The sequence below is a fragment of the Phoenix dactylifera genome, unplaced genomic scaffold (genome assembly GCF_009389715.1).
Source record: "Phoenix dactylifera cultivar Barhee BC4 unplaced genomic scaffold, palm_55x_up_171113_PBpolish2nd_filt_p 000996F, whole genome shotgun sequence".
In the NCBI taxonomy this organism is placed as follows: domain Eukaryota; kingdom Viridiplantae; phylum Streptophyta; class Magnoliopsida; order Arecales; family Arecaceae; genus Phoenix; species Phoenix dactylifera.
The window spans coordinates 58472-83485 of record NW_024068350.1 but is presented as its reverse complement, the minus strand read 5'-3'; the positions used below and the strand labels follow the sequence as shown (position 1 = coordinate 83485).

At 42.5% G+C, this 25014-nt stretch overlaps 1 protein-coding gene across 1 annotated transcript; it reads right to left on the bottom strand.

Annotated features, from left to right (window-relative positions):
* Positions 1–11230: 11230 nt before the first annotated feature.
* LOC103720073 lies at positions 11231–20516 on the bottom strand. Its single transcript, XM_039121165.1, has 3 exons — positions 19471–20516; positions 11890–12086; positions 11231–11746 (listed from the first exon to the last, which is right to left on the bottom strand). The coding sequence occupies exons 1-3, from the start codon at positions 20332–20334 to the stop codon at positions 11626–11628; spliced, it is 1182 nt and encodes a 393-aa protein (XP_038977093.1). The 5' UTR covers positions 20335–20516; the 3' UTR covers positions 11231–11625.
* Positions 20517–25014: the final 4498 nt, after the last annotated feature.

The following is a 25014-nucleotide window of genomic DNA, read 5'->3' as shown; positions in this document are numbered from 1 at the left end:
ATCTCTGCAAGGGAGCTAGCACCCCGGGGAGATTAGAGAGTTTGGATTGGTCCTCTGCCTCGTGTGGATACCCGTAGAGGCCGGACGCGTGTGCGGCTTCAAGCGAACCTTCAACAAGTCCACGATCATCAGATTTGCGGTGATCATCTACCCGCACAAGGTAAAGATCTGATCTTCCTAATATTATGTAAAAGTATTTAATCCTAATCTATCTACGAACATCGGTTTTAAAATAAGTTCATGAGATGAACGGGATCTCGCGCATGTCTTCCGCTACGCGCAGAATTTTTCTGAAATTTTCTGCGGCGTGCGAGGGATTCCAACATGGAGCACCTGTCGTTCGGCCTCAGAGGCCTGGTACTTCGCTTCGGAGGCTTGGTACTTCGCCTCGGCGGCTAGGTACCTCGCCTGGGCCTCGTCATAACCGCGCTGGCACCTCCGGGCCTTCTCCCGGTATTCTTGGACTAGGTGCATCAGCATCTCCGTCTCGTGCAAATACTGTAAAAGAGACGAAAAGAAAAATATAAGGCGCCACTAGTAGAAAATCTATACGGATTACACAAGTGGAAGATTTTACTCACCCGGACGGCGTTGCAGCGGGTATAGTCCATGAAAGCATTATAGCTCATGGACTGCATCATTGCCCGGTCAGCTGGGAGCAGCGCGACCCGGAATACCTCCAGCGCTACTCGAGGGTTTTCGAGGGCTGAATCTCCCTCGAACACCGACCAGGTGGGTGCAAGGGGCACCCGTCCCCCCGAGCCCGATGGGCCCGGAAGGCCAGCATCGGCTGGCCTAGGTAGAGCCGACCCCGAAGCTCCCTGACTGCCCCCCGGTTCGGAGCTAGGGGGCTGGGGTCGGACGAGCGGCCGATCTGACCGCCGCACAACTATAGCGGGGCGTGCAAGCACGGGACCCACTGAACTCCTCCCCTGGTCGGCAACTGGAGCGTCCTGCCGACCAGGGATCTGCGCCAAGGGCGCCGGGCATGGAGGCGCCATCGGGGCTCCTCTGGAGCCCGAGCCCCCGGAACTCGCGCCCTCTCTCCGATCAGCCTCAGGGCGCGCGGGCTGAGAAGGACCCGCCTCAGAGTCAGCGGGGCGAGAAGGCCCCGCCTCGGGATGCGCAGGGCGGGAAGGACCCGCCTCGGCCACCGCTGCCGCCGAGGGAGTCGAGGTTGCCGAGACCTTTTGCTTCTTTCTCGGCTCGGTGGGCTCTCCCGAGAGCTCGGCCGCTCTCTTCTGGAAGCGGGCGTAAAGAACTTCGCTTTTCGTCACCATCTTTGCAATATCTGCAAAGGCGAACAGGATTAGAACATTAGAACAGTAAGAAAATAAAAAGAGACTGTAACTACCCTTACCGTGGGGACGTGCCGAGCTCAAGCCCACGTTCACAAAAGCGTCCTCACATATGAGGCCGTTCAGTAAGATGCCGTCCCCGAGGCTGCGGATGGCGTCGAGGATCCCCTGCTCACGTGGAGAAAGTCTGGGGAGTTTGTTGATGGACTTGAGCTGAGCCGGTCCCCACCGGGGGTCAAACCCCCAGGACTGTGCAGAACCAAGGAAGAAGAATTTCTCCTTCCAGCCATGAATGGACGAAGGGCACCCTGAAAGAGTGGCCGACCCGCCCGAAGGGCGATGTAAAGCCACTCCCCGTCTCCCGGGTTCGACTTAAAAATAAAAAGTCGCCGGAAGACGTTGACAGAAGTCAGAATCCCCTGCAGTAAACACAGGGATAGAAAACCGACCACCGTCCTCCAGGCGTTCGGAGTGAGTTGCGCCGGAACCAACTGGCACACTGTTAGCAACTCATTCACGAAGCCGTGAAGAGGAAATCGGAGGCTGGCCCAGAGCGATTCCAGATGCACTCCGATCCGACCTACCGGAGGATCGGTTATCCGGTCCCTCCGCCTGGCAGGCTCCAAACGGAACCCGTGAAGAGGGAAGAACCACTCTTCGGTCATCTCGACCTCCAGGACGCTCATGGTGGACTCGACTTCGCTAGGGAGAGAACCCATTGCGAGAAAAAGAAATCAAAAAGAAGAGGGACCTGAGGGAAACGACGGAGAGAAGGAACTTCGGTCTGAGGAAGACTGGAAGGAAAGCTGGAAGCAGAAGGCAATAGAAAGAGGACAAGGGGCCAGGGGAGAGTTTAAATAGACCTCCCCAACGGCCCAAATTAGCGAGAAAAACGCTGTATCCTGTTTAGATGGTGACGCGTGTCGATCCAAAAGACAGAACGACGCATTTAATTAGGGCTAGCGCTTCGGACACTGAAGCGCCCGCAATCGAAGATCGTGCGGAAAGGCGCCCGCAATCGAAGATCGTGCGGCCCCATCATGAGCCCACGACGCGAGGACGCTTCGCAAAAGGTGCCCCAATAATGAGGCTTTTCGGAAAAGAAGAGACGCCGCCTATTAAAGGTACCTCAAAGCCTCCGATAATTCAAAATGCGCAGTAAATTAAAAATTTTCGGAATCCGTAACGGCCCAAGTAAAGCTACTTCCCGCGCTCCAGCTGGTAGCCAACTGGAACTCGGAAGTCGGGGGGTAGTGTTGGGGAAAAACCCCAAAGTCATACCACCACGGAGGCGCTCGGCCAAAAAGCGCCGACCAGAAAGGAGCTCGGCCAAAGAGTGCCGACCAGAGAGCACCAACCAGAGGGGTGCTCGGCTAGAGAGCGCCAATCTGAAAAGATGCTCGGCCCAAGAGTGCCGACCGGAGCGCCAAGAGGCTCTCGGACCAACCAACGTCCCGAGTAGGGATGCTCGGCTAGAAAGAGCCGACCAGAAAGACACTCGACTAAAGAGCGCCGACCAGAGAGAGCGCCAAGAGGCGCCCAATCAAAATAGCCAAGTAGAGATGCTCGGATAGGAACAGCCGACCAGCGGACGCCGACCAGAGAAGCGCTCAACTAGAAAGCGCTGACTAGAGAGCGCCAAATAGAGGCGCTCGGCTAGAAGGTGCTCGCCCAAAGGGCGCCGACCAGGAGTACTTAAAGCAACCCCGCCACAGGGCGCCCCTCTGGGCGACCAGCTCGGCTCGGCACCCTTGCCGAGCCAATGCCTTGACTAATGCTCCTCCCCGCCAAGCTTTCTCGAAAGGTCCGGCGGCTATACACGCGACTCTACTATAGCCTGCCGCTATCTCCAAGCCATCAAGGCATAAGATCTCCGCAGGTATTCGGCATGACCTGCCATTAATGCATGAGACTCTCTCAAGTCTCCGATGCACCCAGTCATTTAATGAGCACGGCCCAAGACGATCTCCGGATCACTGAACCATCAGAGCGTATGGCTCTCCCTGACCGCCGGTTCATTCGGTAATAAATGCACTTACCATCCACGGACCCCAGGCCCACCATAGCCGGCGGTTCAACCACTCCAACAGGTCCGATCGACCGTGACAACTCCCTGATTCCGGTCCGATTCGGTCCCGTTTTCCACTACGCCATTAATGAGCCAAATCGTGCCCAATTATCACACAAAAGGACAAACCTCCTATCACCTCCCAGGTAACAAAAATCCTTCTATAAAAGAAAACCTGGAGGGAAAGGGAGGGGGGGCCCCGGACAGAACCCTCCTGGACCGGGTAAAAAGAAGTAAACAGCACAGACACAATAGAGGATATCACCCTCTTCATCTTCTTCATCTTATTCAAATATTTCGGCTGTCTTCTCCATATACTCTCTTCCTTGCTCTCTCCACATATCTGCCCCCTCTGACTTAAGCATCGGAGGGCCGGCGCCGGGGAGCCCGGCCACCGGCTTTTTTGCAGGACTTACACCCCTCCAGGAGGACGTCACCGGCCGGCGCACCGCCGTCCACCCTTCCGGCAGCGGAGCTCCTCCTTCCCCTGGCTTCGCGGCAGCCCCCGGGTCCAATTTCCAGCAACAGGCTGCATTATTAATTGGTAATACTATGCAAGTAGGGGGACTAGCGGATGCGGGTGCGAACAACTCATTCAAAGTTCTAATATGTTCATCCATTATAGAGATTGATGGTTGGCTTACAATTCGCTGATTGTGATGAAAAGTTCTGTCAATCTCAGGATCAAATGGTGTTAACTTACCCCTTAATGACCTTCTACCATGCATACATTATCAACAATTCAGTAGATTTGACTCCTAAAATGAACGAAATCCTAAGAGAAAAGAAGGGCTAGACACAGATGACCACAACCAACACCACACAACAATTTGACTCTATTAGTCTTGGAATTAAGTGAGGTTTAGTAGCTTCTTAAATCTAGTTGCGTGGAGAATTATTAGGTAAAAATTCCTAAATTCTCTCCTAGATTAGACAGCTCCTAATCTTCCTTTCATATTAAGCTTGAGCTTACCAGTTAAGCGATCCAGTAACCAGTGACCAGAAAAGTTCCGGGGTGTGTGGTGGTGCTAGAAGGGATACACCAGTACCATAATACCCGTAACAGTTCTCACTATTGTAAAACTTTCCTAGACATCACCAATTACTAAATTCTCACTGGAGTGGCTTTCAGCCGCTTCTTTCCAAGAGCCTAATTGAGCTCGAAAACCCTAAGAATAATGTCTAATTGATTTTAATTTAATTTGGCTTAGGATATGTATGCAAGGTGGTGATTTTTGGGCTAAGGACAGGTAATGACTTTCTGACCTTATCTTTTTAATGGATTTTGCCCTTAAATTATTTTATGCAAATGCTTAATACTAAATGCAGCAAATATTCAATGATTTTTTTTAAAAAAAAGTTTATGGAACGTCATTAGGTTGTACTGATTAAATGAGCAAGCAAATTTTTATATTTATATATTTCTTTTTCTTTTTATTTTTTTTTATTTTATATTTTTTTTAATTTAAATTTTTATATAGGAATAACTTGAATGTAAACTAAAAACTAATCCTTATGCGCCAGTCAATCTTCGAATGTCCATTGAATAAGCTCTAGAGATTACTCCGTGAGGAGTCCCAATAAAGGTATGATAACCTCGGGGGATTGCACCCTATCAATTATGAGCAATTTTTTTCTTTTTTTAATTAAATTTCAAATTTTCAATTTCAGAATTCAAATTTTGAATTTAAATTTTTAAATTTTAGAATTTTGATTTTTTTTTTAAATTTTTTTTCAAAATTTTAAATTCCAAATTTCAAATTTCAGAATTTAATAACTACGAAATTATTAACTAAAGATAATCAAAACAAGAAAAAATTAATAATAATAATAATAATAATAAATTACTACCGGAGTGCGTTCACTCCGGACATCCAAAATTTGATTTGATCTTTGTGATCGTTCTTGCTTCTTGATTTGCCTCTCCGGCAATGGCACCAAAATTTTGTTGTCCGATTCCTGTTTACCTAAAAATAAGCTAAACAGATCGTTGTTAAAACTGACAAACAAAGTTTAATTTAATTATACTCTTACCTTTTCTACTCGAAGAATAGTGGTCGTAAGAGGTCGATCCACAGGGAGGCGATTGGAGTTGCATAAAAATCAAAACATTCATTAGGATTCAAAATCGATTTTTGAATAACAAAAGAAAAACATTATGTCGGGGATGTTGAATGATTCTCTGGTCTACCAGAGAATGTTTTCTAATTAAAATTAACTAGAAGACAGGTACTTAGATTCGAAAAGCATTTACATATTTAACTAATCAAAGAAGAGCTTTGGCATAGAAAATGGATGGAAGTTAAGAAGATTGAAGCCTGGAAAATAAATTGCATAAAAAAAATTAAAAGATTGCATAAAAAGTGGAAATTAAACAGAACCTAGAACAAGGATTTCATGAAAGAAAAATGATAGATTGGATAAAAATAAATTGATTACAAAAATAAAATGAAAATTGGAAGCCTAATGCTTCCTCCTTCTACAAAATAAAACATAAAAACAAAGGAAGAAAAACCACAAAACTCCCCCTTTCTTCTCCTCCCCTAATTTTTTATTCTTTCTTTTCAAAACAGAGCCATGCTCTGTCTCTTTTTTTTTTCTTTCTCTTTTCTCTCCCAAACTGAGCGCTCCTTCCCCTGTTCTTTGGCCCAACCGACCTCCACCACTCCTCCTTCACCGAGCGCTCCACCCTCCTTCTTAAATAGGTCGTCCACCCCCCCTGATTACGTTGAGAGGATCATATGGGCTGTGCTTGGGATGAATCGCGTGACGCTGGGAGACTGAAACGGAAGGTTGGGAAGAGGACGTGGATCCGGATGAAGAGCGCCGCGGGATCGACGGGAGGAAGGAGAGGGCGGATGCGGGATGGTGCGATGGCTGACAATGAAGGCTACCGCGGGATCTTTGGCATGATGCGGGAGGCTAGGATCATGCATGATCGCTCGGAATTGGTTTTGCTGCTGGTTGCTTCCTTTACCGATGGCTGATGAAGAGGATGGCTGGATCATGGGGAGGCTGATTCGGGAATGCTTGGATCACGGGAGATGCTTGGGGGATCCGATTGCTGGGGCACGGAAGGGATTCGGGAAGCTCGGACGCGGGTGATGGGACCATTGCTCTTCCCTTTGACGTGGAGAGGCGGATGCAGAGGCGGGGTGCAGCGTGGGATCACGGACGGAAGAGGGGCTGGCCGCGGGATCGACAGGAGGGCACCGTGGGATCGCTGGGACGAGCCGATCATGGCTTGATGGGCGCTGGGAGAAGGACGTGAAGACATGCTGGGAGAAGAAATGGACGTGTGGTCGGCACGGCTGATCGTGGGACGTTGCTTCGATCGCGTTGATGGCGTGGAGGATTGGAAAACTGGCTGGATGGCTGTGAGGCGTGGTGGGGACGCGCTGAAGACACGGACGACCTGGCACGATCAAGTTGGTGCTGCAAGGGCGGACTTGGGAGCTGGAGACGCGTCTGGGCTGATCGCGAGATCCTTGGGACGTCACTGATGGTGTGGAGGATTGGGACGCGGTTGGGACGCGTTGGAATGCTGGCTTGACTTGAGCTCGGGCTGCCGGGCATTGGGCTCAAACCCAATATTATTGGGTTTCTTGGATTACTTGCACTCAAACACAAATACAACGTTAATTAGTTAATTTTATTATTAATGATTAGCTATAATACTAATTAAGATGGTAAAACGATTGCACTTTTGTGCTCTCATCAAGTGCCAAGCGACTCGGTACCTTATGTACGAGGGCAAGCTATATCGTATATCGTTCACATCGCCACTCCTCAGATGTCTCCGCCCCTCAGAGGCCGACTACGCGATGAGGAAAGTGCACGAAGGAATCTGCGGAAGCCATCAAGGATGCAATGCTCCCTCGACCGTAGGAACATGCAATGACGCCCCGGCCCAAGCTCGGGGCGCCCTGCAGTGTCGACTACGAGCCGAAGAGGCTCCCTCAACCGCAGGAACATTCAACGACGCCCCGGCCCGAGCTCGGGGCACCCTGCTGTGTCGACAATGAGCTGAAGAAGCTCCCTCGACCTCAAAAAGAAATTGAGGTCGCCTCGACCTTAGTTCGAGCGCCCAAGTTAAAGCCTAAAAAGATCTACAAGGCCAAAAGGCATCAAAACTCATGATGACCTTCTACCTAAAAGATACCCTAGCGAACTGCAGTGTGAAAGTTAAACAGGATCCTAATCTTAGGTTTCGCGTTAAGGTCCGAAGCAGACCTGATGTCCGATCTCGGTGCCTGAAATGCGCCAGCGGACGAGCTCGAAAATAGTGAGCTCTTCATCGACTTTGCAAGGCTATGTATCTTACCATCAGCTTAAACCACCCCAGCTCGGCTCGAGAAGCTCGGCCTAAAGCCGTTAGCTCCAAAGATATGAGAGGTGTACCCCACTCGACACATACATCTTCACGAACATTTGGTCGTAGCATAGGACGATCGACAACTTGGCTACTTCCTTCGCTCGAGCCAAAGAACGACTCAAACTCGAAAGTCGGGGAAAAATGATCGGAGGCAAAATGGATCGTCCTACTCGAGCATGGAACCACCCAATTTCTGCCGAGCAGACCTCAGAGCCGAGCAAGCCAGGCCTCGACCCCGCTAAGAGTCGAGCCAACCTCGAATCCCACTGAAGGCCGAGCCGACCTCGGCCAGAGGCCAGGCCGATCTCGAACCTCGCTGAAGGTCGAGCCGACCTCGGCCCTGTCAAATAACAAATCTAAAAAGATATCTCATGAATTCTCCGCCCGTGGGATTGATCTCCGTGATTCACGCCGCCTCCGGCTAATGACCAGCTGATCACTGCTCGGCCCGAGACTTCAGGTAACGGCCGAGACCCTCACCCTATAAAAAAGGAGTAGAAAAAGGCCTTCGATAAGCCATTAAAAGCAAGACAAAGCAATTCAAAACACTCAGAAACCTCTCCAAAAACTCTGCTAACTTAGCCATCGGAGGGTCCTCGCCGGAATTTCCGGCCAAGACTTTGTGCAGGTATCCCGGAGCACAGGAGGTGGCTTCCCTTCTTTCCTTTCTCCGTCCCGGCCGGCGTCTTCTCAGCTTCCTCCAGTGTGGTCACCCTCAGGCCAAATTTCAACCACAACAATCCCCATTGTTTGTTCATTACATTCCTTCTTTACTCATGGATCATCACAAAAATCGATAAGCATTTAAAATAGCTTAATGATTAAAGAAAGCCAAAAATTAATGGCAAACTTGTAGCTCATGTCCTTCATTTCTCCATACCCTGTCTTGATGTTGCCAAACACTGATGTACATAGCCTAGGATGGTGTGAGCTTGGCGAGCACGCCCTAAATTGCCTAGATGGAGAGCCGCCACCTTCTCATCCATGTGCTTGGTCATCACATAAACCTTCTTCTCATCTTGCTGCTGCCTCTCCTTCAACATAAACTACTTCGAAAAGATGTCGCCTTTCTTTAGCTCTGGCTAAGCTATCACCTACAGCCAATTAAGCCACATAATCCCATTACAGACCAATATGGATGCAGGCACATGCCACTTTTTGCATATAGATGCTGGATAATCTTAAAGGGTGATGAAATTCTACTGAGGACTTCTCAATGTCTACAGTCATGCTTGGAGCAAAATTTAAAGATAATGAACATGGAATCTTCAAGAGTTATTAAAATAAAATGTCTGGAATATTTACTTACAATTCATTTACCACTTTAGTTACTCAAACTCACCGAATATTATAACATTTAAAATACAAAAAAATTCAAATTTTTAGTAGGCCCCAAATTGAGTACGACTCGGATCCAAACTTGACTCGACTCGCCTCGACTATTACCAACCTTGAGTCGATCTTGAGTAGCTCGAATAGTTTTTTGAGTCAAGCTCGAGTAGCAAAATATTTGACATGAAACTTGTGAGCCTAATCGACTATATATATTTTTAATAATATTATATTTATAATAATATATATTATTAATTTAATATTTTAAAATATAATATTTATTTTTAAATCTGACCTAACTTCTAACTTTTGTCTATACCTTTTAATTATGGCCAAGGCTCAAATTCGAGCTCAAGGTTGAGCTCGAATATAGCTTGGTTGATATCCGAGTCGAGACGAGTCAATTTCAAGTATTGTTTTTTTCTAATTGAATCAACTTTGAGCTTGGATATTAAGACTGGTTCGACCTCGAATTGAGTTTTGAGTCTAACTATTTTGAATCGAGTTGAGCTCGAGCCTCTAACTACTCGACTCGGCTCGGCTCAGTTGAACCTCTATCCAAAACTGTGTTGTTCCTAATTATTCTCTGTCATATATAATTGCACTTGCATAGGAACGTAGGGTGAAACTGTCTTGGCTTATATTATTGGTTTTCTGATGTTCACTGGTCCTCAGCGTATGCATTTGAAAACATACGGTGGTGTTTTGCTTCCAAGTGGGTGATTTGCATTTCCACTTACAAGCGAATAAAGTGTACGAAAGGAATGATATAAATTTGAAAAAGACAACCATCTTGATTCTCTTGCAACCTTTGTCTATTTTATTGCTATCCTTAATATACGGAAATCATTTCTTGGCCTTTTGTGTTCATCCTTAAGTATGTTATTGTTGATAAGTAAATATGTTTTTGAAACCGATAAAATATGCTAATTAAAGTCACACGTTCATTTTGGTGCTGATAATATTTCGAATTCTTGCTTGTCGTACCAAATCTTTCATATGTTATTTTGATGCGGACACTAGTGCTGGGCTGATTATTTTACGGGATCACGGTCGTCGCAGAAGGACGGTCCACCCACTTTCGTTGTGGTTGGATTGACTTCTATTATCTTTATTATTTTATGTTGGTAGGATTAATTTGCATATTGTCATTTGAGGACCTTGTTCAGATTGTTTTCTTTGTACGGACCTATCTGTTATTTTGTGGCCCTTTATGTATATGGGGCATGCATTTGTTTTTTTTAATAAGATGATGCATGAAAATTAAACTTCTTCCTCAATTCATTGCTGATATTCCATCAAAGTTGCCAGGCTACTTGATGAATCTATGGTTCCATCTACAGGTAGTACCCTAGAACCATATGTTTTGTTTCATGGCAGCCAAGTTCCCGGTCCTGGTACTGATTGCAGGGCAAATCATATGGGAAGTGATGAACAGTTGCACATCAAACATTGTCCTGTGATTCTGATGTGTCCTGTAGCGCCAATATGGATTCTGCCACCAAACATACAGAAAGCTCTGACTGATTTGCATTAACCAAAACATGTATAGTTGCTTCTAACCGATTAGCATTAACCAAAACATTTATGGTTGCTTCTAAAGAGAAACAAGATTATTCTAATGCCAATGCTCGAAGCAAGCTATTTATAGTACTGTGCTGTGTCAAGGATATAGATGTAGGAAACTATGAAAAGAATGATAGTAAAGGGGACATGCCCTTTTTAGTAATCTTGCAAGTGATTCCTTTGTTAGACTCATAATTACAGAAGATGGATCATAGCACGGTAAACACCCTGATGAAGTTTCTGCAAATATACAAGAACCCCAGTCAATTGCCTGCCATGCACAGGGTAAGCAAACTAATGAAGAAGCACAACTGTCTCAAAATGAATCATTATCCAAGGCAGGATCGTGCCTTATGGAAAATAGTGACGGTGACTACGTGGATGCTTCTATTCATTCTGATCAATCAGAGTATCAAAATGGGAATCCTGACAAATGTGACAAATGGAAAATGAATAGGAATGAACTGGAGAATGTAAGTGCTTTACAAATGCCATCAAACACTTCTGAGGGAGAAATTTCACAATTATCTAGAAAGGGGAAAAATCTAGTCTCCAACATAAAAAAGAAAAATGAAGAGCAACAAAGTCCAATTTCGACCAATAAATCACATACGATCAGTCATCCCATGTAGTACATGTATAGTTTAACAAGAGCTAAACATAGTCCTCTCACATGCATCATACGACACAAACTAGTTATTAGTAATTCCAAAGCATAAACCTAACCAATGAGAGAACATAAACCCCAGCAGTGCCATCAGCATAGAGACAATCAGTAACCTGAACCATAGACGCACGAAATCATAGCTTACAAAACTAGATAAAGCCAAACCAGATGCATACCTCTTGTCATTCTTTACATCAAAAGAGAGAACTCAGATGCCTCTAACTGGCTGTCAAGCGTTCATGCCAACTGGCACCTCAAAAGTAAACAAAACATCCACCATTACAAACATAAAACTAAGCTCCAAAAGGACTCGTGACAGTCAGCTTTTTCTGCATAACATCTCGCCAACTTCCTTCCAGTATTCAACTAATTTATGGTCTTGGGGTTTCACCTGTTCTAGCTTGCCTGCAGCAAATATGGCGTATGCATCAGCAGCATACCTGTGGAGTAGACAAGACAGCAGCAAAACATGTCAGCCCACTATGAATATTCTAGCCAGATGTTGGGGAAATTGAACAAGAAACACAAAAATAACCTCAAATAATTTGATGGAAACAAAGAGGTTAAAGTTAGATCCACTCACTTGCCAATGCCAGGGAGCTGGGTCACATGAGTCCAGTCACCTTTCAAGTAACGTTCAGAAAGATCAATGATCAACTGAGCACGCTTCCACTGCAAGCCCAGGCTCCGCAACTTATCCACTATCTGCTCCTTCAGTTTCTTGTTCACGGACTTTGCATCAGGAAACTGAAGGAAAAAACCTGGCAATACTTTTCGAACCTGCACCCGAGGTGACACGTGAATCGGCCGACAGCCATGACAAGTACAATCTATATGCATGTTCAATTTTTGTTTGGAACTTGTTTCCCTTGTCATTTTTTCCATATTAGAAAAAGACCTTTTGAAGGCTTTATTATGGGGGGCAGGGGGGATGTGGTCTCTCTACTACTCAGCATGTATATATCAGCATTTCATTCTGGCCAGTCGCTAAGGAAAGAGCAGTAGCAACCTATCTAGGAATCTAGCAAGCAAGAACACTGTGCAGGGAGAGAATTAATTCAAACAAGAAAATCCAGTTCATTCCCAGATATCAGGTATGCTATATATGCAGCTTATTTTCCCTCCTTTCTTTTCTTTTTTTGAACTTTTAGGTTTCCCATTAAGCCATTCAACTCTGCACCCAAGTTGTTTTCCCACTTTATCTTATCCTTTTAAGATTATGCGTTCGCCAAAGGTTCTATGATATATCTGCCCTCATCAGATTATTTCCAACAGTTGGAGTATGGTGCAGCATAAAACAGGATTTGAAGAACATTGAACATAAAGTTCCCAAAGATCTTGCCATTGGTCAATTTAGGAAGACCGAAAGAAAGGAAACAGAGCAACAGATCGGAACATTGTTCGTTTCTTCTTTTATGGTTATGCAATCACTTACGATGTGTTACTATGGTCAGAGTAACCAAATAATTTCTCAGCATCACCAGTGCACTTGCATCCGATTGTAGGTTGGCTGTGGCAACATACATGCTCACGTACTTGTATACCGAATTTGCTCCACCATGGTCAATAAGGAAGTCATGATCAATGTCGAAGGTCCGTTGTATTTACCATAGTTATGGCTATTTTCCTACTTTCCAAAGCTTTGACCTGATGATCAAGATTGATGGGTACCAACTATTCTTCCACATGGTCATGATCAATATCATGCAAATCCGAGTAAGCTTTGGCAAATACATTGCCTTCTTTTTGGGCTTTGCTATCAATTCGGATAACAATTTATTCCCACCCTCCCTTCAATTTTCTTATAGCCTTCCTGGTTCATCAATTTGAGCAAATTAATATAGGATTCAGCTAGTAGCAAACTTCAACCTGCTTCGACATCAGCATCATCAAGATGGAACAAAGTCATCCAGGGTGTGTTTTTTCATGGTTTACAACCTTCACCAAGCTTTGATTTCACAATCAAACAATAATGGAGTCAATTTTGAACCATAACGTGATTACAAGAATTGAATAATTAGTGATACATCTTCTATATTAAACAATATCCTTCAAAACACATGGGTATACCTTTTATAGTTTCTTCGATTACAACATAAATAGAAAATAATCTTGAGCCATCCTCTTTTTCTAAAAAAAATACTTATATGATATATACAAAATGCGTATAATTAATTGATATCTTCAATTATTTTGATAGTAAAATTTTTAAAATATTTTAAAAGGAATGAAATAAAAGTATATCCATTTTTTATTTTATATCAAATAGAAAAAGTTAATTCTTCGTATGAAAAGAATTGATAACTAAAATGAATACCATACCTGAAGTTATATGTGGACCTCTAGAGAGGTGTTACATTCAACCTTGTCCAAATTATTGATGAAGAATTTTTTAGACATTTGGTAAGTGGTATATGCGGCCTCATTAAAATTAACAATAATAATATAGGGACGCTTGGCCAAAGGACCTCAAGTAAATTATGTGGTCTTATTTATATCCGTAGGAAGAAGGATTTGTGTGACCTCATCTGATTTACCGATTCATCAAGGAGGATTTATATGGCATCATTGAAGAATTCATACTGCCTTGTAGGCACCGAAACTAACAAATTCCACCCAAGATGCCATAATAATCTATCCAAACTACCATAATAAGCCAAGCAATCCAAAAGGAGACCAAGCCATTATGGGAAACATTTTAAATATGGCAAGCGGGTAATGTCCATCTAATCTGGAAGTAGGTGTTTGAGCGAGGTGTCCGAGCGAGTCAGGGAAGGAAATTACTTTTGCCTTTATATGCTTAGCAGAAAAAAACTCTTTTACGGGCTATTCTCCAAGCAGCACGACCTCGCTACCTCCCGAAGCTGCCTAGTCACACAATGCAGTCGGAGCTAGAGACGAGGATGGACCAGGCTTATCCAGAATAAATATCATCAACTTGATGAATTAATTTTAGGATATAGGACTTTCCTATTAGAACAGGTTGTTCAAAAGGATCCCCTGTTCTTCCATCAAATATTCTGCTTTTTCCTGGATACTCGGGTTCAAATACCCATAGTAAGCCAAGCATCATGGGAAACTTAAATTGACACTTATTAGGTTGTATATTATTGTTTACACCAGCTAAGACTTAAGAAAACTTGGCTGCGAGAGGACAAAGATTAGAAAGGGCATGAGTTAAGGGTTGCATTATATTTGATAACATTGATCCGAACCAAACCCAAAATGTTCGGGTTTAGGTGAGTTCATTTTGAATCGGCCCCATCCTTTCTTGACCCACACTACACCCGAATGATATTAGGATTCAATTAGGTGACAAAAAGATCCAGATCTGACCCAGATTTTTAGATCGGGTCCAATTTTCGAACCCAACCCAATCCACGAGTCTTCAAATATGGATTGAGTCAAGTCTAATCAAGTTGGCACCGTGTTGGCTCACAAGTTGACCAAACCAACTTGAAGTTCTGATGCTAAGATAAAAATGTTGAGAAGATAGAAAATTAATATCATTAAAAAATAAAAACGAAATATTTTTGTTATATAATTTACAACATTTCAAGATTTAATTATAAGTCTAGAAATGACGCAATTATTGAAGAAATCTATCAAGAAATCTCAACATTTTTCCACTTTATTATTTTTGTTTACTCAGATTTTACATCATCCCTCGTGAAAGGCATCAAAGGCTATTCAATAATGCTTGACTATAAGCACTAATCTTTTGTAAATCCTCTAAGCCCACTATAAAACAACTACACACATGAATCCTATTCCGTGCTCATTCCGAAGAAAAGGAGTGGGACATCCCAGACATGATTATTGGAAATGGCTCTACTAAAGACTTAATATATTGCACGTAATCTACATGTTGCATTAAACAAAGGTTACAACTATCATTGCAAATTGTACAATGTACATTCTTGTTAAAAGAGATCGTTTACAAGTATCTAGTAAAAGCAATGTTCATTATGGTGAAGTCAAATTGAAGTTTGTAGCATGTCAATGCTAATAATATTCAAATGTTTTTGAACTAGAGCTAAAATCTAAACAGTGTTCAAAAAATTCGGAATTGCAAACAACATCTAAAGCCTCTTTTTCAGAATTCCTAGGCCGCTTCATCGCATTTGTTCAAAACTCTAGCTCTAGGTCTTGCATCAATGCGGTATTCATTGCAAACCCAATCCATACAAAGTTTAAGATGATATCTTCTTCAATGAGAAGAAACAATTATCAAACTATGAAGGTTATCTGATGCAAAATTACTGTTACAAGAGCATAATTCCAAGTATGGTCTTCCAAAGAAGAAAGATCAATCAATTAGACAACTAATTCGATAGTGAAGTCACGAAAGGGACATCCGTCAAACCATAGGAAGGAAGATCCACATCTTTTCCACCTAAACCTACACATCCCACTTGGAAACCTTGTCCATCATAAAGTTTTGGATAGTGTCAGGCCGCCTTACACAAGATTTGTGCATCCATCACTTTTAGGTGTGGTGAACGAACAAAATCAAACATTTTTGCCAATAAGGATTGGAAAGAAAGGGACTGATAAGATTACAAGGAAAGCAAGATGTTGGTTCTAAGACCTTTCAACAAAAAACCACTTTTGATAGAAAATCTTGTCAATAGACATTGTTCTTAGACAAGCTAGTATAGGTCATCATGAAAACATTGCTTCCAAAATATCTTGATAACAAAGGAACATAGTACTATGGATAGCGCAATCCATTCACATTGGTCCATAATGCGATGACCCAAATATATGGAGCTCCAAAACTCCCTATTTACTCTAGGCACATTGTGTTCGAGATTACAGGCATCATTTATACGTACATATATACATATATACATACAAGCATACATGCATGCATGCATCCATACATGAAATGCATACATACACACATGCATGCAAGCATGCATCCATCCATCCATCCATTTATATGCATCATGCTTGCATGCATACATATAGTTTGAGCATTAGGATTTAGGGACATACCTATTAAGTATAAGATTTTACCATAAACCTTGACAAATTCACAAATAATTCATCATCATATTTTATATACGCATGTATACATATAGATACATGGTACCAAGCTTTTAAATAATGGTGAAGCAGCTTGATGTCCACCAGGAATGGGCCGAGATGGGGCGAGTCGTTTACCATCCTGAGTGTTGGTATGAAAGGTGTCTCATCCATGGAAAAAAAATACTAGGACAACCCTATCCCGCATTATTTAAGACCTTGATACATGCATGCATGCATACATGTGTATATAAATATATACATACATATATGTGCTTGTGCATGTCTTTATTTAACCATTGTTATTAAATGACTAGATCATTAATTATAGATGTTTAAATCACTTAAAAGTTGATTAGGTGATTAAATAAAGGAAATTATGCATGTCTATATACATGAGTTGCCTTAGCTATCAAGTTAACATGAGTCATAAAACTAAGCGTGCAAGTTGACCAAAGTCACAAATTTTCCAACCTTGTTAAACAAACTAGTTACAAAAGGTGAAAGTTACACTAAAAAGAGAAACGGAGCTACTTGTTTAACTTTTAAGAAGGAAAAAAAAGCTTCCTTTGTTAGGTTGATTTGATTAAAGAAATATTTACACTACTTTGATGTTCAATTGTATTGAAAGTGTAGTTAGCACTTGAATGAGGTGGATTTAAAATTTGGGAGGCCTGTGTGGTGTTCTATAACATAAGATGCATTGTTATCTGGACACAACACATGAGTGTCAAATGCCCATGTGTCATAAAGTGTCTAACATAGCAAGCTTAGAAAACTAAGGACATGGCACCAATTTCATACATATATGTATCTTCATATGTATAAATGTTCATATGTATATATGCATGAGTGCAATGACACACACATGATACACATGTAGCACCTCACACACTAAATAAATATCCGGTCTGTTTTTGAACTACTGAGGGCAAACTTGAAGTTTCTTCTAAAATAAAGCCCAACCCTCTTGGCTCATGATGAATCGGATCTAATAACCATTTGATCTTAAACCCACTTTCCATAAGATATGCGCCGCAGATCTTTCTACATTCTAAATCCCTAAGGATCAATATGGTTCCTATGGCTTGCCCCCTATAGCAATGAAGGTAACAGACATGCCTATAGCAATGGGATGTCATTAAGTGTCTTGAGTAATTTTTCAAAATCAATGAATATCTAATACTGGGCTATCATGTGAGAAATAAGATTCTAATCTCAAACACGAACAAATTAGATTCGTAGCTGAGGTTAAGACCCTCAATTATATGATCGTAACTACAGATATAGAAAGCTGATGATATATGATTTGTTTGTGGCTCTATACGAACCAAAGTCAAAAGTGCAATGTAAGGAAACAATATAGACATTAGGAAAACTATTTTGATAAGGTGATAAGGGCCTGTAAGTGTACAGAATGACCTTGTGTGATAATTAGATACTAGCCAAGGCCAACAAACATAAGCATATTACCTTATTCTGTTATTATGATTGGAGGATTGCTTTGTACATAAGGTGATTCCAACTTGGGAGAAGCAATGCCACACAAACCATCTGTCCATGTTGGAAAATATGCTAGCACATCAAATTAGTAAATAGAAAGGCAAGGAAGGAGAGAGAGGGAAAAAAAGTAGCTAGAATGAGAAGGGGAAGAAAAAGAGGGAAAAGCCCACAACCACCGCCTTGCACAGCAATTGTTGACTACTATATGCCACTGTTGCATGGGCATTTCTACTACCCATATAGGAAAGAAGAAAGACAATCATATGGTAAGAACCTGATGAGAGTGATTTATGACAACATATAACTTAAGAAATAATTAGAGCTAGAAGTGGGCCGGGCCGGATTGGGCCATGCCCCTACTCGAACCTGGCCCAAATTTTTTCTCGAGCTTCGGGACAAGCTTAGACCCCAAAATTTTTGGATAATCCAGGCTCAATCCCGAGCCCGAGCCTAGCCCAAATTATCCGTTTGGGCCAAGAATAGATTCAGCCAGACCCGATTGAAATTTAATATTTCATAATATTGCTTCACAAGGCAATAATCTAGTTAAAAATTTGGCTTTCTCCTATAGCACATGTAAATGATGCATGATACATTATTCTCAGCCAATGACATACTCGAGCCCGGCCCAAAAAACAAATGGGCTCTACATTTTAAGCCCAAACTCAATTTGAATTTTGTCGGGCCTAGCCCGAAGCCCAGCCCAAGCGCATTTCCAGCCCTTTCTATACATTACCTCTACTCTTCCTAAGCAAGTTCATGTAAAGAGGCCATGCAATGGCATGTGGCAATTCATCCATGATGTGGATAAATTAGTTTCTTTTTTAGTTCTAACAATGACAACAAGTTATACATTTTCACAAGTTTCGATAGGAACTTTGCAATTGTATGTTTCCATCAAGGAAACTCCAGGTCCAGTTAACACCGACATGGGTTCGGATGATAAAATTTTGATTTTGAGAATCATGAATGGGCCGCATGAAGCAGCTAATTTGACATATTAGTGCAGCCTTAGCAGCTCTAAGGCTTCAAAATAAAATTGATATGTTTCAAGTCCCAAATCTTGCAAGATCTGAAATTCTTCTTATAAACAGGAAAAAAAAGAGAGGGGCTAAAGAAGAAAAGAAGATGGAATACAGGAGGAAAATAAGTCCAGAGAAATTAGGCAAGAATTGATGAAGGGCATCTGAGACTAGCACCTTCAGTAACATCAAGAACACCTCAAATTTCGAAAATATATTTGGCAAAATCATGCAATGGTCGTACCAAAACAAAATTAGGAGAACATGGCGATAGCACAAGCAGAACATTGGCTTGGAGAGGAGAGTGGAAGAAATAAGGTTTGATATGATGACACAAAAGTGATGTTTAAGGCAACTAGAAAGTGATGAAATTACACCCAAAATCTAGTGATAAAAATTCAAGAATGCAGACAACAAAACATCTAGGCATCTTTTCTAACGTCCCTAGGCTACTTCGTTGCTCATGTTTAAAGCCTTTTCTCAAGGTTTTCCGTCAATTTGGTACTCATTGCAAATGAACGAATAAAACTTTTTCTGTTATCTTCCTTATGCAAGCAAGGGCAACTCATCTCACCAATAAAACTTTTGGGGGAGAAAAGGGAAGCTACCTGATCGCCCGTTGTTACATTGAGCAGGATGCATATAACCAGGACCCTCCAGGGATCGAAGCAGTGTCTTTCTTGCAGGAGGTTGTGGGACGACCGCGGAGCATCCCACATATCGTGATCACTGACTCTCCTGTAGGCGTCCGAGTACTTCTCCTCGGCAGATAGCTGGATGCTGCGCCGCTTTCTCCTCCCCTTGCTGCGTTTCTGCGGCTGCCTGTTTGCATCCGTCCTGCCTTTGTTGCCCGTCGTCCTTGGCCTCTTCCTGGTGGCCGCGCCACTGGATGAGGCTTTCGCCTTCCCAGTGATATCTTTCTTGACATCAACGACGACAAACCTCTCGGCAGGACAGGGGAAGAAACGGGTGACCCGTCTGACGGTGGTGGTGGAGGCGGCTGTCATCTTCCTTTTCCTATTCCTGAGAGACGGCGGTGGAGGAGGAGTGCCGGGGCTAAGGAGGTCTTCTCCCTTTCCTATTCTATCATCAACCCTTCTTCCTTTGTAGGCAAAGGATGCAATGAACTCGGCAGGCGACAGGCCGTTGAGGATGCTCGCCGGTCTTGTCATGGTGGTCTTCTTCCTATTGGTAGTGCTCTGGAGCGACGATGATGGTAGTGGTGGTGGTGGAGGAGGAGTATTGTTGTTGTTGCTGTTGTTGCTGCTGCTGTTGTTAGGGCTGAGGAGGCGCCATCCCTGTCCTACTCTTTTATCAACCCTTCCTCCTCCTCCTCCTCCTCCTCCTCCTCCGCTGCTGTTCCTCTTCCTGATACCATCGTCATGTCCTCCGCCTCCTCCTTTGTAGGCGAAGGATGCGAAGAACTCTTCAAGCGATTGGCCGTCGAAGGCAGGCTTGCTGCTGGTGGCCATGGTTTCCTATCGATCTCCTCCCCTTCTTCAGGGATTTCAGCTGGGCAATTCAATTAAAAAAGAAACGGAACGAAAGAAACAAACCGCGGCAAAACGAAACTTGAATTTGAGACCAGGCGCCGAAGAGCAAAGATCGGGGGATAGGGCATCCCCGCTCGACCCGCCGTTACCCTCACCCTCCACCCTACGCATTCTTTAAAACAAACAAATAAATAAATAAATAAATTTATTAATTTAATTTTCGACCCGATCTAACCATTTAATTCATCAAACTCACCAAGTCAACCTGTCATGCCCCCGACTCGAGATCACGAGTCGGGGGTTGTAGCAACCACTGCACACTCGTAAAGAACTCTCCCCACAAGTATTCAAGGCATCTCAACATGATATCATAATTATGCAGCAGAATCATTAACTAATAATATGCAAATTTTATTTTTTTAACTAACACAACTTACTATATTTCACAATTCTAACAATAGTTTTAAGATAAAACATCAATTTAAATAAACCCTAATCTAGAATAGCTTGTGCCAGAGTTTTTCAAATCGCTCTCTCATATTGAAAACCCTTGTAGTCTAGTTTTCTGAATCTGGAAAAAAAATAATAAATCGTATAATGAACTAAACAACCCAGTAAGCAATGAACACTCTAGCTAGATAAATCAGGCAATAATATACAGAAAATAAGTATATATGCAGTACTAAGATACAAATCAAATCTTTCTTAAATTCTAAAAAATTCTTTTTTCATGAATTCGAATTCTTTCAAATATTCAATTTATCTTATCGATCCTAAGCTATGACCACATGTTCTCTATGGCAGGGTCATAACACCAACTAATCTTCTTGCAGTAAGCTGCGCATCATCTTACAGCAAAGTCCTTCAGGACCGTTGGTCTGCTGGCGATATGTCACTAATCATCTTAAATACGACCTTCAAGACAAATCATATGCCAACGTATTAGCCCCCATTGGCGGGATCCTCAGCATAGCCATGTAGAAATTCAATTAGTTCTTAGCTTCATATTTTAGCTCTAAAAGCATGCGGTGTCAAAATTGAAATATTGTTTATAAATTAATTTCTTTTAATTTATCAAATTCAACTTAACAGCCAAGAACTATGACCACATATCTCTGTGGCAGGGTCATATCACCGAATAATCTTCTTGTGGTGGACAAGTGCCAACATGTTAGCCCCTATTGGCGGGTCCTCAACATAGCCCGGCTGCGAGTCCAAATCTATGTCAATTCAAATCCTTTATTTCTCAAAACATGTTCAGTATCCAAAATTGAAAGGTGTGATATCAAAATCAATCAAACACAATCCATATCAAAACCACTACGTTCAATCGAAATCATACAATATTCTAGGAATAGGCATATAACATCATGCATAAAATTCATAAATCAAGAATAATTCGACTCAAGAAAATATTTATAATTTGCTGATAAATCTAAAAAAGGTTACATTACTTACCTCGAATGCAATCCAATTGACAGATCTAATAAATCTCAAAAATCCATCTTAGATTCTGTTATTTAAAAATTATTTTTCAATCAAAATTTATCATGATTATTCCAAAAATAGAACCCTAATTTTAATACCCTCATAGGGCTGACCAGGCAAGAGTGCCCGACATTTCGGTCGGTCTGATCAAAGTAAAATTCATCGAATCATGCTTGGATTAGAGCACAAATAGTTCAACAAGGATCGGAGGTGCTCAAATCTAACAATATTGGCAAGGACCAAGGTGCAGTTGACACGCTGCTCGACAACTATTGTTGATCCTAGAATTGATTTTGATGATCACAAAACTTTGTGTTATAATTACTAATGTTTGTGTTGCAAGAAAAATGTTATTTTGTAGGAAGCATAGCAAGAGATCTGATGATTTTCAAAGAGAAAGCCAAAAGAATAGTCAAGGAGCCGACTCTTGGAAGCCTCGAGTCGACTCTGGCACAAATGGTGACTTTGGCACAGAGCTCGAGTCGACTCAAGTAGCTCATGAGCTGACTCAAGCAATTCTCGAGTCGCCTCAAGCAATTCGTGAGTTGACTCCCACAAAGAAAGACAGAAACACATTTTCAGACGAACAGTACTTGAGCTAACTCAAGGTCTGCTCGAGTCGACTCCAAAACTGCTAGGAGGCGTAACGGCTAGTTTTGCAGAACTTCTCCAACGACTTTCTTCCACTTTCTAACGGCTAGTTTGTGTCTCCTAGGTTCTCCATGTAGGATTTCATAGCGATCTACGGGCGCAGCAGAAGTACGGGATTTCAAAAAATTTCTTAATAAAATCCCGTTACATCAAACTCTAATGAACCAAGATCACCTTAATGGTAACAATCAAACAAATAAATATAAATATAGGAATAAAGGAATATCTACAACACTATATCCAATATACAGAATTTCCACTAGGTGCCCAAGTGCTCACCCTCCAACGTTGATCCACACAGGAACTAGGTTTAAGACTCTAGCTCCAAAGACCCTAATCCTTGATGTTGAATTCTTCGAAAGAACTCTAATGGCTTGCTTTCCTTACTTTCTAATTTTCTTCCTCTTTCTAAATCTCCTTCTAAGCTTCTTGTCCTAAAGAAAACCTCCATGTCTTGGCTTAGGACAAACTAGAAAAGAGATGTTAGAAAGAAAGAATACTTGTAAGAAAGAAGGGATAAGAGAGAGAGAGTTGGTTTTGGAGTTCGGATGGAATCAATAAACCCCGAAAGTGCACTCCTATTTATAGATGGCATGGGGGTGCATCACCAAAGGATGCATCCCATCCACATGCCTCATCAAGAGGAGGTGTGTGCTAAGAGGAGCGCTTCACATCATGAGGAGGCGTATCAAATATGAGGCCTTATCAAATCATGAGTCAAGGGGCGTATGAATAGTGAAGGGTTGTGATAAGATGAAACACCTATCAGATAAGAAGTTAGTTGTGTTTCATCCTTATCCAACCAAGAGGCGCCTCTTCATGATGCTCTAATTCACTTCATGCGCTGAAATTGCTTCTCATGCCTTCATCCTCATGCCATTCATTGTTATGCCATCATCCAATGGCTTGATGATAATCCAAGGGTTTAAATCCCAGGTGCCTCATTTAATCCCATTATGTCTTCATCCAATGGCTGATGAAGATCCAATGGTCCAAATCCATGGCGCCTCACCTCAATCCTATTATGTCTTCATCCAACAGCTGATGAAGATCCAATGGTCCAAATCAATGGTGCCTCACCTCAATCCCTTAGGTCTTCATCCAACGGTTGATGAAGATCCAATGGTTATGAGTGAAAGCCCTATCTAACCCAATCCAATTGGGTTCAAACCAACTCACCATTATGTCTTCATCCAATGGTTGATGAAGATCTAATGGTCAAAAGTGAATGAGTTATCAAAACCTAATCCAGTTAGGTTCAAACCAAGTCAATTAGGTGCCAACTCTTGGCCACAACCCAAACCAGGGTATGATCTAATCAAATTAGATTAATCCAAATCAAGAATCAGATTCAAATCTATTTCAAATCAGGAGCTAGAGTTTGCAACACATGCTAACATGTTCATCTTGTAAACATGATCTAATCTAATTAGATCCTTGATCAGTTCTCTTGTGTGTGACCCATTGGGTTCCATACCTAGCCAGCAGTAGGTGCGGGTGCAAGTTGACCTAACTTGATTAGAACTCTTTTAATCAATTTAGGTCCAAACTGTGCGAACCCGAACTTAACAATTAGAACCCTTGCTAATTGGTGATCGAATTAAACTCTTTAATTCGATCAAACCTACAAGACAAGATTGACATTTAGCAACGTATTATGACTACCCGGAAGATATGAAATTTGGTAGAAATACCAAACATACCCTTCAGTGGCAAGTTATCGTGCAATTCAAATCTTCAATCATACTGCATCACGAATATTGTGGAGTGATTGATTAAAACCCCATTTGATTTTGATGAGCTCAAAGCATTTGAGTATATCTTGTGATTACTAATGAATTCAATTGAGTGTTTCAGTGAAAATCCTGTCCAAGTGTCTCTAGATTTGGTTCATAGTATTTTGGATAAGGTAAGAAGTCTGAGACTCGAGTCGACTCCCGAGTATCACGAGTCGACTCCAAGCGTATCAAGTTCACTGGCACGAGCTCGAGTCGACTCCAGATCAGTACGAGTCGACTCCGACTGAGAACAGACAGAAGGACAGAAAGCTTCAACTCAGAAACTGTCAACGAGTGGACTCCCGAAGTGCGCGAGTCGACTCCAATGTTCAACGAGTCGACTCCAGGGTAGTAAGAGTCGACTCCAAGAGAAACACAAAGAAAAGTCAGAGAGCAGTTTTCGGGTCTGAGATTCGAGTCGACTCCAGTGGAACGCGAGTCGACTCCGATGGTTGGCAGGTCGACTCCAAAGAAGGTAAGAGTCGACTCTCAGAGGAACACAAGGAAAAAGTCAGAGAACGATTTTCGGACTCTGAGATTCGAGTCGACTCCCGCAGTACGCGAGTCGACTCCGAGACTGAGCGACCATCAACAGACAGAAGACCATGTTACTGCCTCTGAGATTCGAGTCGACTCACAGACAGCTCGAGTCGACTCCGAGACAAGCTTCACGTCAAAAGGCAGAAGACCAACTTTCGGAAACTGAGAGCCGAGTCGACTCCAAGGAAGTTCGAGTCGACTC